Genomic DNA, 13372 nt, shown 5'->3' with positions numbered 1-13372 from the left:
ATGAAGGGGTCAGTGTCAAGTTCCATACTTACACTGAGAATACGTGGTCCCAGTTCCACTGACACTGAACCTGTTCAGGTGCAGTCTGTGTGTGACCACATTCTTCTGGGGTTGAAACAGGATGATGTGCACCTTGGGTGCAAACAAACAGCCCAGGACCACGAATCCACTCAGGCTAACCGAGATGCACATGGTCGTTGTCTGCACCTATAAGAAAAGATTGCCTAGTTAAGTGTCTTGACTATAAATTCAATACAGTGGCCAACTCAAGAGAGCACTGAAAAAAGAGCAAACTGAAAAAACCCAAATCATCCACAGTTCTGTTATTATTCTAGCCAAACCAATACAGCAATTATATTGGATCTTCTGAGTTTGGGATGCACATGGAAACATTGCTTAGGATTTGTAAGCAAACACTCTCTGTGTTTGGTGTCCTGAAGGCTTGCCAAGACTTCACACAGATTTTCTGGTTTTGTTTGTTTTCCTCTTTACTTTGTATAAAGATATTTCTGCAGAGCCACTGGAAGTCAGAATCTTAAAGAGTAAAATATCAATATTCAATGATGAAGTGACCAGATAACTGATAATTTGAGTCAATCAACTTGGCTTGTTTAAGGTTTACTATATTATGAACAAATCTGGTCCTGTTTCATATTTCCACTTCTCTTTCTTGCTGGGAGCTCTATCAGCTCTTGGTTTCCCTATTCAACACTGGGGGGCATTATCAACTTTCTTCTGGGGTACCTACTCTTTTAATTATTTCATTAGCATCTCTCTGGAATTTTGATACACCAGGTACTCGCTGTTTCATCTTTCTGTTCTCCAGGCTTCTATGCACCCACCCTTGACAGAGAATTTTCCCTTGCGCCCTCTTTGCTTCCCCTGAAAGCAAACCTCAGAACTAGGTTTTATCATCTCTTCTTTTCATTCCCTTGCCCGCACTCTTCATCTTCTCCGCTCTCCTCATTTATCCTGGCTTCAGCTCCCATAGATTTTCTGGAAAATCCCAAATTAGATTCTACATATTTAATCACTTTCAGTATGAAAAATGGAAATTAATTATTTCTTCTATCAGTTTCTACTCAGAGTAACTATGGTAAATCCTAGAGTCATTTTAGAGTTCTTTTTCCTTTTTCCCCAGCCGATGCTATTACCAGATAGCAGCAATTTCTCATGCCCTAAAGTGTCTGACCTTCTTCTGTAATCAAAGGAAGCTGAGACTGAACAGTTAACCGGAAGAGCCACATAACTTTAGAAGACCTCTTTCTGTTTTTGATTTTTAAAAAATCAGGTTACGCTTGTATCATAATTCTTCAGACTCTGGTTTTACTTTGATTGCTGAAAGTAAATCTCTCCTCACTATCTTTTTTTTTTAATTTAATTGTATTTTTGGATGTGTTGAGTCTTTGTTGCTGCGTGCAGGCTTTCTCTAGTTGCGGCAAATGGAGGCTACTCTTTGTTGCGGTGTGCGGGTTTCTCATTGTGGTGGCTTCTCTTGTTGCGGAGCACAGGCTCTAGGTGCGTGGGCTCAGTAGTTGTGGCTCGCGGGCTCTAGAGCGCAAGCTCAGTAGTTGTGGCGCACGGGCTTAGTTGCTCCGTGGCATGTGGGATCTTCCTGGACCAGGGATTGAACCCGTGTCCCCTGCATTGGCAGGCGGATTCCTAACCACTGCGCCCCCAGGGAGGCCCTCTCCTCATTATCTTAAAGCTCTTGCTCCCCTAACCACTCCAGTGCTTTCCAACTTGGTCCCCAGTTTCAGGCTCTTCTCTCTTTTGTCAGCTTCTCAGAAAAGTCTACTATCTAATTCCATGATGGAAAAGCCTTGATAAATCGTAACTATGTTATTTATAGCAAGTCCATTACTGACGTAATTTTTCTTCTTACATATATGTAGAATATGATATTAGAACTGTGCTGTTCCTGCCTCGGTTTTGACCGTGGTGCCAGTGTGAAAGCTATCAGATATCCCAGCGAGGGTGAGACAAGTTCAGATGTGTACTTTTCAAGAAAACCTTCTATAACTTTGAAACTCCTCACATACTTTAAGACATTACAAGGAGAGGAGAAGGGAGGCTTCTGTGAGGAGATCTCGGCCCAAAGCTGTGCTGTGAATTCCATGCCCTCCACCCCTTAGGGGGATTGTGTCCATGTCTTCACTTAAAGCTTACAGAGGAGGGCGTCACTGTGGCCCTTCACAGAAGGTTTGAGGTTTTTCTGTGGTTGGGAGGATGCTCTGGCCGGGAGCCTGATTCCTGTCTTGAAAATCTAGAAGGTAAGAAATGGCTAGTCACTTTTGTAGCAGAGCAAGGAGACTGGCTGATGTACTGAGATAGTCCTTTACTCTAAAAATTTATGAAAACAAACGCTATGGGAGTGGTATGCAGGAAAGGTGAGCCATTGTGGGTCATCTGGGGCCCATATGGAGGGGCCTGGAGTCCTTCTCAGAAGGAGGCTAGAGGGGAGTAGCTGGATTGTGACGACTCAGAGTAGCGAATTGCCAGCCAACTCCCTCAAGGACTTGCGGGAGAAAAAGGCCAGCAGGACCTTTCTGATGATCAGGTGAAAACACCCTTTAATCATCTTCCAGGTTATCCCAAGGATGTGTCTTTAGCCACTGCGGACTTAGAGATCATAAAGTCCTTATTACTCTCTAACCGGGCCTGAGAGGGACATAGCAACTGGTGGACTGGGGAGCGTGAGCTGGGAGAAAGGGGAAGCCAACCACTGCAGCTCCAAGGCAGGCCAGACCTCAGGAGAAAATGATACTGAATGTTACGTCATGATATGATTTGATAACTACATAGGACAAGGCATTTCAGTTTCCTACTAGAGACATTTTTCCTTTGAAAATGATTGTAGGACCTTATGTCACCTAAGGGCACACAAATTCATGGGCCTGCCAAGGTCATGAGAGTTTTCATTCACTGATGTATCCCCAGCACTAGGATGGTGTCTCACATAAGGTGAACAGTCAGTGTTTGGATGTATCCACTGGAATTTCCATCCAGGGGTGGAGGGGTGACTAATCTCACTAACTACTAAAGGGACACAGGGAAGCATAACTAAAGGTGCATTTTGGTCATAGTTTATGCTGCATGGTTTTCAGTATACCCGCTTTAAATTTGATACCTTTTAATTTTTTTCAAAGCCCAAGTATCAGCCTCATAGTCTCAGTTGCCCAATTCCCTCTATAACTCACACTATAAAGAGTCTGTGTTTATCTATACTTATTTGTTCTGCGTCTTTGAACACTCCCAGCCCATGCTGCTTTGTTTTCATCTTCCTCAAGCTCCTAGAAACACTTGACATGGTTAATCACTTCCTGGATCCCTCCTCCCCTCACTGGACAGTTCCTTGTCTGAGTTGCTGACTTTTTCTCTTCTACCTGAATTCTAAGTGCTGGCGTGTTTCAGAACTCAGTTTTGGACACTCTTCTCTTTACCATCTCATTGAGTTCCGTGGCTTAAGTACCTCCTACGTGGATGGTATTCATCCATGGAGTACTAGTTCCAACTTATCTTCTGGGCTTCCAGACCTATACATTCAAATGCCATCTTGGCATATTGTTGTGGATGTGTAGTGGGCAAATCAGAATGAATATGTAAGCAGAACTTGATCCTTTCCTCCAGGTACCTCCATTTAAGTGACACCAAATGCCACCCCCTTGTGCAAGCCAAAAACCTGAGAGTCATCCTTCATTTTGCCATTTCCCTCACACCCACACATCCAATCCAATAGCAAGTTCTGTTGGTTCTTTCGGAAGATAATCCTGTATGGTCTCTTGGGCTTCTGTATGTCTTTCCAGCAGCGGCTCCGACTACCTTTGTTCTGGACTTTCTTTTCAATGGTATTTTTTATAGCAAAGAGCCCTAGGAGATAGAGGTAGTGCCTGTGGAACAGAGGACCAGCATATCACTCATTAGAGAAGATTCAGATTCCCCAATCTAGCTGTTCTTCCCTGTAATGCCACCGCTGACTGTGCCGTGGTCATGGTGCCCTTTGCATAGCCTGTGGGAAGTGGGGCTCAGGTAACCAGAGCCAGTGCGGAACTCTGGCTACTGCCATTGCTTTGAGTCAGAGTCCTTTTTGTCAGCGTCCACAAAACTGTGGCAAGCTAACATGTTAAGTTGGAATCAGTCAAGTAAAATCTCAGACTCTTCGGTCTTTGACAGTTGTGACAGTGAGATCGGAAAGGCTTTCTCAAAGAGGAAGGATGAGGGTCTCGTGGGCTGATGAACAGGCCTTGAGAGCAGTCCATGGGGATCCGTAGCAAACAGGCTGACCAAACTGTACGGCCAACCAGGCAATAAATAGCGTTCCACTTTATGGCCATTGAAGAAGAGGATTTGGGGGGTGGTTCGCAGGCTGAGTAACAGGAGGTAGATTCGGATAGAGCTGCTAGACCTGTACTGAAATTGTTGCTGACTCACCTCTGGGGGTGCCGTGGATTTCCTCCCTATTCTGATTCAGGTCCTTGGTGGGCAGAAAGTTGTACTCTTTTTTCACATAAAAGTTGCAGAGACAAGCACCTACACTGACCCTACACTGACAAGAGAAGCCTTCAGAGAAGCAGAGACCAGGTGAGTCATTTAAACTTTGGCTGGCTCCCTTGGGAAATGAGGGAAGAGGGCGACCAGTGCTTGTGAAGGAAGAATGGCAACAGCTAGGCCCTCTGCGGGCTCATCCCTTGGTATAGTCTCTCACGCCAAACTTAGATCCATTCTGCGATGACAGAAGTCTCAGTTTTTTACAGTGGAACCTGGCTGCAGAAAAGGAGCTTTGGCCCTCTCTGTCAGATTGCCCTGAAACAGGATAATGCTCTGGGAAGCCAGAGATGACGCACGGACCGGTATCTGGGCTCTTCCTGACCTGGACTGGGTTGAAAATGCTGACAGAAGTGCTGCACCAAAGAATGAGAGACGGACGCAAGGAAATCTGGATGAATTCCTGCAGTCAGCTGCAGCCCTGGAAAGCTTGCTTAGCCCTTAGGCTAAAACCAGGCAAGATGCTAAGAGATGTTATCATGATGAGACAGCAAATGCCCTGGATTAAGACGAACTCCTTGAAAAAAGTTGCTGCTGTCTGTGCAAGTCAGTGGCGAGTGAGCTGAAATCCGCAAACCACGTGGCCCAGGCAGATAGCTACCGATATCTGGCTCTGGCCTCTGAGTCAAGGGGTCCCCCAAACTGAAATGAACAGTGACATTAATGACGACGTTGCCATTCAATTCAGGGTTTTGGGTGCTCAGAAACATTGGACCTTCGTTTGGTTGAGCCATGCGTAGCTGCTGCCTGCTTGAAACACAGAGCAAATGTGCCTTCCTTCCTGGCATGGAGATGTCCGTGCTGCCTGATTCCTCCCTTACTCTCTCCATCCTGATCGCAGCTGCCTTAAGAAGAAAGGAAGGATAGGAACAATGTCTCCCCATCCCCAAGGGTGGCTGCCATCCATATGCACCAGACCCAGTATGCTGGGAAACTCTGGGGAGGGAAGAACTCGAATTTTTATGCTCTGTTGGTTACAGACAGCCAAGTCACCAGCCTACCCAGGCCCGTTAGGGAGAAGGCTGGGCTGGGACCAGAAAGAGGCAAATGAGGAACTTGCTTGAGATGCACATTTAAGGAGGCACCCAAAACTCAGTAATCAAGACAAGTAATTTTTTTTTTGCGGTACATGGGCCTCTCACTGTCGTGGCCTCTCCCGCTGCGGAGCACAGGCTCCAGACACGCAGGCTTAGCGGCCATGGCTCACGGGCCCAGCCGCTCCGCGGCATGTGGGATCTTCCTGGACCGGGGCACGAACCCGCGTCCCCTGCATCGGCAGGCGGACCCTCAACCACTGCGCCACCAGGGAAGCCGCAAGACAAATAATATTTTACTGCAGTATTTTTTAAAAATAAAAATTCATGCTAAAAGCCTACGATGAACACAATACCAACCTTTTAAATAAGGTTAGGATCGGTAACAGTGCTGGGCTGTGATGTATTCAAAGTGAAGGCAAAAAGTCAGCAATACTGATCCTATCGTGATGACTGTTCATGCACGTGTTACCGGGCCCACTCTGCACTGCCTACTGGAAATTGGGACTTGCGCAACCTACACAAATGCTGAATTTCTGGCCACAGTGGTGGCTGCGGGTAATAAAAGTCCTTTGGCTCTGAGTTAGGAGTCTCAGGTCTTCTGTCAGCATCCCCGAATCTGTGGCGGGCTAACCTGTTAGATTGCAGGGTGGGTTAAAAACCCTTCTCGGTCCTTCACAGGTTCTGTCTCCATCACTGACATCCTACCCTTGGCTCGGGCCCCCATCATCTCTGACCTATCGCAGTCACTTAACTGCTCTCCCCACCCCGGCTTTTTCCTTTCTGTCGTACGTTGTCTTTAGCAGCTTGATTTTTTTTTCCCTAAAATGTGAGATCACAAAATATGAGATCATTAAACTGCTCCATTTAAAAGTATTTCAGTGGTTTCTTTTTCCATAGAGAACAAAAATCTAAACTTTTTGCTATGGCCTATAAAGTCCTATGTGGTCTAGCTGCCCACCCTCCCAACCGCCTACCTCTCATATAAACTCACTCTCCCATCTACTCATTAAAGTGTAGCCAGATACACCTTTCTTTTCTAAGACATTTTTGCCTGGGGGTGTTTGCATTTGCTGTTTCTTCTGTCTAGCCGGTAGAATTCCTCTGGTTTGCTCCTTCCCATCTTTCGGTAGGGTATTATGAAATAGGCACTAGTAGGGGTGGCAAACACTTTTTGAAAGAATGAGATGTGATACATTTCTTTAAATCTTCAAAATAGTCAACATGGGAAAATTGGAATTTCTCTGCAAGTACTTAAACCTTGTAAAAATTCTGAAGTCACCTCCGAGTCTGCCTAGGCAAAATGCTTTGCCTGCACCAACCCCAGTAGGAATCCAGCATCTTGATACCTAGAGTACGGTCCTTTGCCTCGCAGCATCTCCATCATCTGGGAGCTTGCTAGAAATCCAGAACCTTGGGCCTCATCCCTTCTTCCTGAATCAGAATCTTTAGCAAGATTCCCAGGTGGAGGCGCCTTAAAGTTTGGGAAGCACTGTAGTGGCATAACCCCGCTCCCTTCCGTCATAGTACTCACCACTGCATGAGTTATCCTGAATTCTCACTTATTAATTATTTACTCACCACCTCTATGCTCCTCTCATTCCCCACCAGATTGTAAGTTATAAAAGAGGAGGGGCTTGTCTGTGTTGATAGCTGTATCCCCAAGGCCCATGATAAATGCTCAGATACTTTTGGAAGACATGAATGAACAAAATACTCAGTAATTACCATTTAAACTTTTTACGGTAAACTTTCCACCCAAACGTGACCTAGTTTTTCTTTACACCATTGGAACTATGTATTGGATCCCTGATGACTCGGTGTTTGATTCTTACGCTCTCTGGGATGGTTTTGTTGTGGTACAGAAGGAGGCAGCCTGGATATTTCTCAAAGATCCTTTGAAGTTTTGGATTCTTACCCAAGTTTTTGCTCGCTCCGTCTTGATGTCTGTTACAGCGTTGACTAGTCTTGTTTGTTCTAGGTTTTACTCCTACAAGTCCATTCTTCATATTAAGGGTAGATAAGTGTGTGATATAGTGGGAAAGGCATGGATTTGGATCCAAAACACTAGTCCTACTATTTTTTAACTGTGCCACCTGGGAAGTTAATTGCCCTCTGAGTCTGTTTACTCATCTTCCTAATGGATAATGAAATTCGCTTTCCAGGGTGCTAATGAGAATAACGTAAGCTCATGTATGCAAAGCACTTGGTAGAATAAGGTCTTGGAATTTGGTCAGGAAGACTTAGTTCCTTTCTTTCCCTCTTGCCTTAATCATGTCACTTTTTGCCCAAGTGAACAACCAACCAAAAGAAAACAAGAAAAATTTAAAAATCACAAGACCTCAAAGCCCTTAAACATCATTTAAATGAATTCCTCTACCTGGTATAATCTGACCAAGCTGCCAGTTCCCATTAATTTCTCACTAGACTCCCCCTGTCTTCCATTTGAGCACGACTGACATTATTGCATTCTTCTTGGTTCATTTCTATTTTCCCTCAAGAATATTCCCCGTAGGCCCTATATACTCTAACTACCTTACTTGCACTTTCCTACCAAGGTACAGGATGAAATCCCACCTCTTTAAGGAGATTCCTGGAAAGACCAAGCTCTTACTGATCCAACTCGTTTTTGAAACTAATAGGCATTTAAGAGTTTCTATCAGCAATTTAATTATAAACTATTCTGTGTTAATCTTGAATTCGTTCATGCTTGTTATTGTTTTCCCAACTGAGATGTAAGCTTTTTGAAGACTAGAATAGTGCTTTATATTGTTTTATAACTCCCAGTGGGTGGCAAAGTACTGAGTCATAAACCTTGTTGACCGATGGCCAAATTCCTAATGCTGGTACTTAGATTATTATTGGGTACTTTTCTAATGCTGCTGATTCTCTCCGAGCCACATGGTTTCCCTCCAGGAAATTTTAAATCGCAGTCTAAAACAAGGGTCCTGGGTTCAAATACCTATAGGGCTATGCAGGTTCATACGTGAGGGTAGCCAGGTGTAAGAATTCAGGGGCTGGTGGGAGCTGTGGGCAACAGGAGTGAGAGTGCTCTGTCTAGAGGCATAAGCATTACTCAGCCAGCTAATTGTGGGTCCACATGTTTTAGTTTGTTAAGAGAAGCCAAGAATCTAGATAGTTATGTACAATTTCTCAATGTTCTTACTTTGGCAAACATTTCAAAGAATTTCAAAACAGTGCTGGCCAAACTAGAGATATCTGTGGGACAAGAAGACCCTGTGATTCATTAGGGCAGCGATTTTCAATCCGGGCTGCAAATGAGAGTCACGTGGGGGGCTTTGAAAAATCCTGACGTCTAAGCCACAGATCAGGCCAATTAAATCAGAATATCTGGGGCTGTGCCCCAGGTATCAATATTTTTTTTCAAAGCTACCCAGTTGATTCAGTGTGTGATTGAATATGAAAACCTCTGTGTTGGAGGCTCTGGTCTACTGTCTCATTTCTTTTGTAAATTGAGGATTGGGATTATTTGCAAGGATAAGTGAGACCTCAGATGATCTCTGTAGGATTCATTGCCTTAATTAGCATAGCCCTTAAAACTCTCGACTGTACAACCTCTGCCCCATTTTCCTTGTAATTTCTGCCATGTGGCAAAACTTCTGGTATCTTCAGCTAATTTCTTTTAATCATGATATTGCTATCATGTTAAAGGAAGAAGTCATTTTTTTATGTTTTAGGAATAAATGCTAGTTCATTCAATAAAATTAAATTTTATTCTCGGTAGTATTTTTGTTTTATTTTTTCATTAGCTTTTTGGAGAATGACTAGTTTCAAATCATATGTGAGGATACAACAAATAGCATTGTAACTATTTTGCATTTCCAATACCCCAAGTCCTGTCTACTAAGGATGGCTTCCTAAGAACTGAAAAAAAAATCCTTACAGATCTATAGGAGGAGGATGTGTATACAAAGACAAAAGATAGAATTGGGGGCATTAAAATGCATTAACTGTAGTTCTCCATTTAATCCCCACACTAGAAAGGTACGAACTCCTGTGTGCATATAATCTGACCTTTGATTTTGTTGATTTAGTTCTGATGTCTTCTCTTTTGACAGATTTTCAAAAATTTTTATAGGTAGTCTTATAGAAAGCCTGACCGTTATCCCAACATTGATTGTATATTCTTTATTTTTCTGGCTGCTCCTTTAATGTGGTCCATAGGTTTGATTTACTAGACTAGACACATCAAGCTTCGCCAGTCTCTTGATCTCTTGCTTTAAGTAGCTTTGTCTTATTTTTGAGCAGCCAAATATGCTCTTGAGCATATTCAAGAGCTTGGTAACGTAGGAATTGCTGATAAACAGAAACATTTGAGCACTATTCCAACCTACAGAGGCACTTTACTTTGTGAAATCATGTTGTAACAAGGAAACCATAAGGCCTCTGGAAAACTTAATGACGAATTAAGAAATATAGAGAATAAAAACCAATTGCCTTAAGAGGGAAATATTCTTATACTCACTCATTGGGCGATACGAAAATGAGAAGTATAAATGTGGGAGCAACGGATTGATGGTTTCAACAGTTTGAGAAATTTTGATGGAATCATGAACTGTTTCTTTCAGGAGAGATGGTCATTATATTGAAGCCCACAAATCTGAACTAAATATTACTGGAGACGATATGAGTAATGACTTAATTAGGTTACCTGGATATAGACAGTAAAAGTTTTAACCGATTCAGGGATACATACATATACCACATCTACAGGAAGTAAAGTTGTAGAAAAAGTATAACAAATATTGTATTTTAACTTGTTTTAGAGAAATAATGATGCTTGAGTGAAAAGTTTTTAGATCTTTCAACTGATCCTGGCTTAATGTTGCAACTCTGCTTTAATTTACAGATCGATCTGTGGTAGCCAGGTCCTCTCGTGTCTAATTTAAAGTCTTATTGTCTTGTCATTCACTTTCTAAATTAAATTAGAAGTTGTAAGGGGCGTGTGCGTGCATGTGTGTGTGTGTGTGTGTATTATACTCTTCTCCCACTAGACTGTACATTGCTTGAATGACCATGCCATTTACATTTATGTTCCTCTCTGTGCCCAGCACAGTGCTTTCCACATAGCAAGCACTAATTAAATGTTTTAAAACATATTGAATTAATTTCCATATACAATATGGTGGTTCATCATGGCATTTATAATTTAGCTACCTAATTGCTGAGATGAAATAAAAGGAGTCTCTTTTAAATTATACATAACAAAACAGTGGCAGGATACAAGAAGAAGGAAAAGGAGAAACCATTCCGAGACTTACTCTGTAGTCACTTGAAGTCACATAAAATATAGGGAGGAAGGCCAACCAGATGATGCATGTGGTGTACATGGTAAAACCAATGAACTTGGCTTCGTTGAAATTCTCTGGGCACTTCCGCGTTTTGAAGGCATACACAGTGCATAAGATGACCAGGACCACATCGTAGGTAAGTGAGATCAACATGCTGGAATCTTTGACATTGCATTTTAAGATGACTGTTTCCCGCTTCTCTGGAAGGGTGTACCGCCTGGTGCCTGGAACCTCCAGGATGAGCCACACAGACACTACCACAATTTGCACCAGTATCAGACCCAGGCAGATGAAAACCTGAGAACTTGGGCTGATGAATTTTGGCCTCTGAGCGCCATTCTTTACCCCATCGAAGACACGGGCAATGCAGTTTGTCTTGGTCAGCAGGGCTGAGTAACAGACAGCGAAGGAGGTCCCCAGCCCTAGTCGGCGCAATGCACAGATGACTGGTGACGGCTTGGAAATGAAGAAGAATGTCATGCAATAGGACAGGCCAACCCCAAACAACAAGATGTAGCAGAGCTCCCGGCCTGATGCTTTGACTAACGGTGTGTTGTTGTGCTTGATAAAGACAGTCACAACCACGCATGTACACATAAAACCCAGGCAGGCAATGGTGACTGGACCAATGGCCCAGGCATCTTGCCACCTGATGTAGTCCTCAGGAAGGTCAAAGCAGCCAGATAGGTCTGCAGTGGGCCACTGCCCAAGGCCGCAATCCATACAGGTAAACTCGTCAGCCAGGTATTCGTAGGGCTCGCAGGGGATGCAGATCCAGCAGCAGACATCCCCTGGTTGCATATTCTTCATTTCATTGGGTGCACAGGGGTCGCTGCACTGGGACGTGGGGATTGAGTTCCGGGACCAGTGGATAGAGTCGACATCTACTGATAAGGTTTCTGCCCAATGACCAACCTTCAAGTAGGAATACTTGCCGCCCATGTACTGGAAGTTGAACACGTTGTAACGTCCCATTCCGTCTCCAAAAGTGTCAAACTTGACAATGCTATCTGCACCTTTATTTGGGTTGAATGGAGCTGTGACATGTAAAGTAAAAGAAAAGAAAAAAAAAGAACACTGTTTAGGTGTCTTAAGTGTGATCGGTCAATGACTTTATATCATACACTTAGCAAAACTGAAATAACAGGGAACAGGGATTCCAAGGCTGAGATAATTTATCAATTACCATTGAATTTACATATTAAAAACTACTGGAGCCTTCAAGCATTCATAAATTCATTCACTTAACATTCCTGAGTGCCTCCTGTGTGCCAAGTGCCAGTGATAATCATGAGTACAATACAGTGTCTGCCTTCAAAGGAGCTGATTATTTAACAGGGAAACCGGTGAACATGTAGTCATATTTTATGTGGTATATAAATATTCATTTCTTGAAAGATTCCACAGTAGGAATTGGACAAAACTTCGAATCTCATCTCTATTACATATTTATATATTTATGTATAGAAATTAAATATTTTCATGAAGCTATACAATTAAAAGGAAGAATTTTTCTCCTTCAAATCAAGAAAAAAATTTTCATTATAAATGGATGGTATGTTTCTTTTAAACAGTTTAGATAATTCAGAAGGAAAGAAAAAAAGAACACGCATCCATAATCCTTCAACTGTAGTATTTTCATGTTTTGGAGGCTGTTCATTCTGACTACATATTTGCATGTGTCTGTGTATAGCATACTCCTATCCACATATATACAACCTGAATATTCTGAAGGCGCCTACAGTAGAAGCTAGGTAATTGCTTTACAGTTCCTAACTGTACGGGATCGGTAGCCCTCAACCCTGTCCCTTTCTTATAGCCAGTGCCTAAGAGCAGCGCCTCTCTAAGCATCTCTGGTTCCTCTCTCCTCTCTTCCAGCTGCTGCTCATCACGTCTCTCTTGCCAACATCAGCTACCATTCTGTTCACCATTTTTATGCCACCTTCTCTGGTCTACTCACACTGCCGACCTTTAGTCTTTCCTTAAATATAGAAGAATGAAACTGATGTCTCTGATGCACAGACAATCTTTATTAGTCAGGGTAGGCTTGCCTGAGTTGGTAAATAGACCCCAAATTGTTTAAGGGCTCAAACACAATGGAAGTTTATTTCTCCCTTGTGCAGTAGGCTAAGGTCTTGGTGGGCGGGTATCCCTCCTCCACACAGGGATTCAGGAACCCACGTTCCTTCCATCTTGAAGCTGTACCAATTCCTAGGGCCTCCTTCTCATTGGCATCCATGCAGTGGAAGGAGAAAAAGAGTATGAATTAGGTACACCTGCTTCCTCAAAGTATAAACCTGGAAGTGGCACGTGCTTTTATTCACATTTATGGACTAGAAATTAGTTACAGGGTCGCACCCAACTTCGAGAGCAGCTGGGAAATGTGGCTTAGCTGATGTGCCCAACTGCAGCTATGGATGAGAAAGGGGAATTTGCAGGACACTGCAGTCTCTTACTCTGCAGGTCTTTGCTGTCTTTACT

General features: G+C 43.2%; 2 protein-coding genes across 3 annotated transcripts in view; one reads left to right on the top strand and one right to left on the bottom strand.

Moving 5' to 3' along the window:
- Positions 1 to 13372, bottom strand: part of GRM3 (glutamate metabotropic receptor 3) — a gene marked incomplete at its 3' end in the record, with an annotated part of 104239 nt that overhangs the window by 13644 nt on the left and 77223 nt on the right. Inside the window, exons 3-4 of the mRNA XM_079931572.1 lie at positions 10862 to 11928; positions 33 to 207 (exon numbers count right to left, since the gene is read on the bottom strand). Coding sequence (XP_079787698.1) covers positions 33 to 207; positions 10862 to 11928 — 1242 coding nt within the window. The remainder of the gene's footprint in view (positions 1 to 32; positions 208 to 10861; positions 11929 to 13372) is intronic.
- ELAPOR2 (endosome-lysosome associated apoptosis and autophagy regulator family member 2) overlaps positions 1 to 13372 on the top strand; it is a 267850-nt gene that overhangs the window by 209758 nt on the left and 44720 nt on the right. The window lies entirely within an intron of this gene.

This window comes from Stenella coeruleoalba (genome assembly GCF_951394435.1).
Source record: "Stenella coeruleoalba genome assembly, chromosome: 9".
NCBI lineage: Eukaryota > Metazoa > Chordata > Mammalia > Artiodactyla > Delphinidae > Stenella > Stenella coeruleoalba.
Note: the sequence above shows the minus strand (reverse complement) of the source record. Positions and strands in the feature narration are given on the sequence as shown.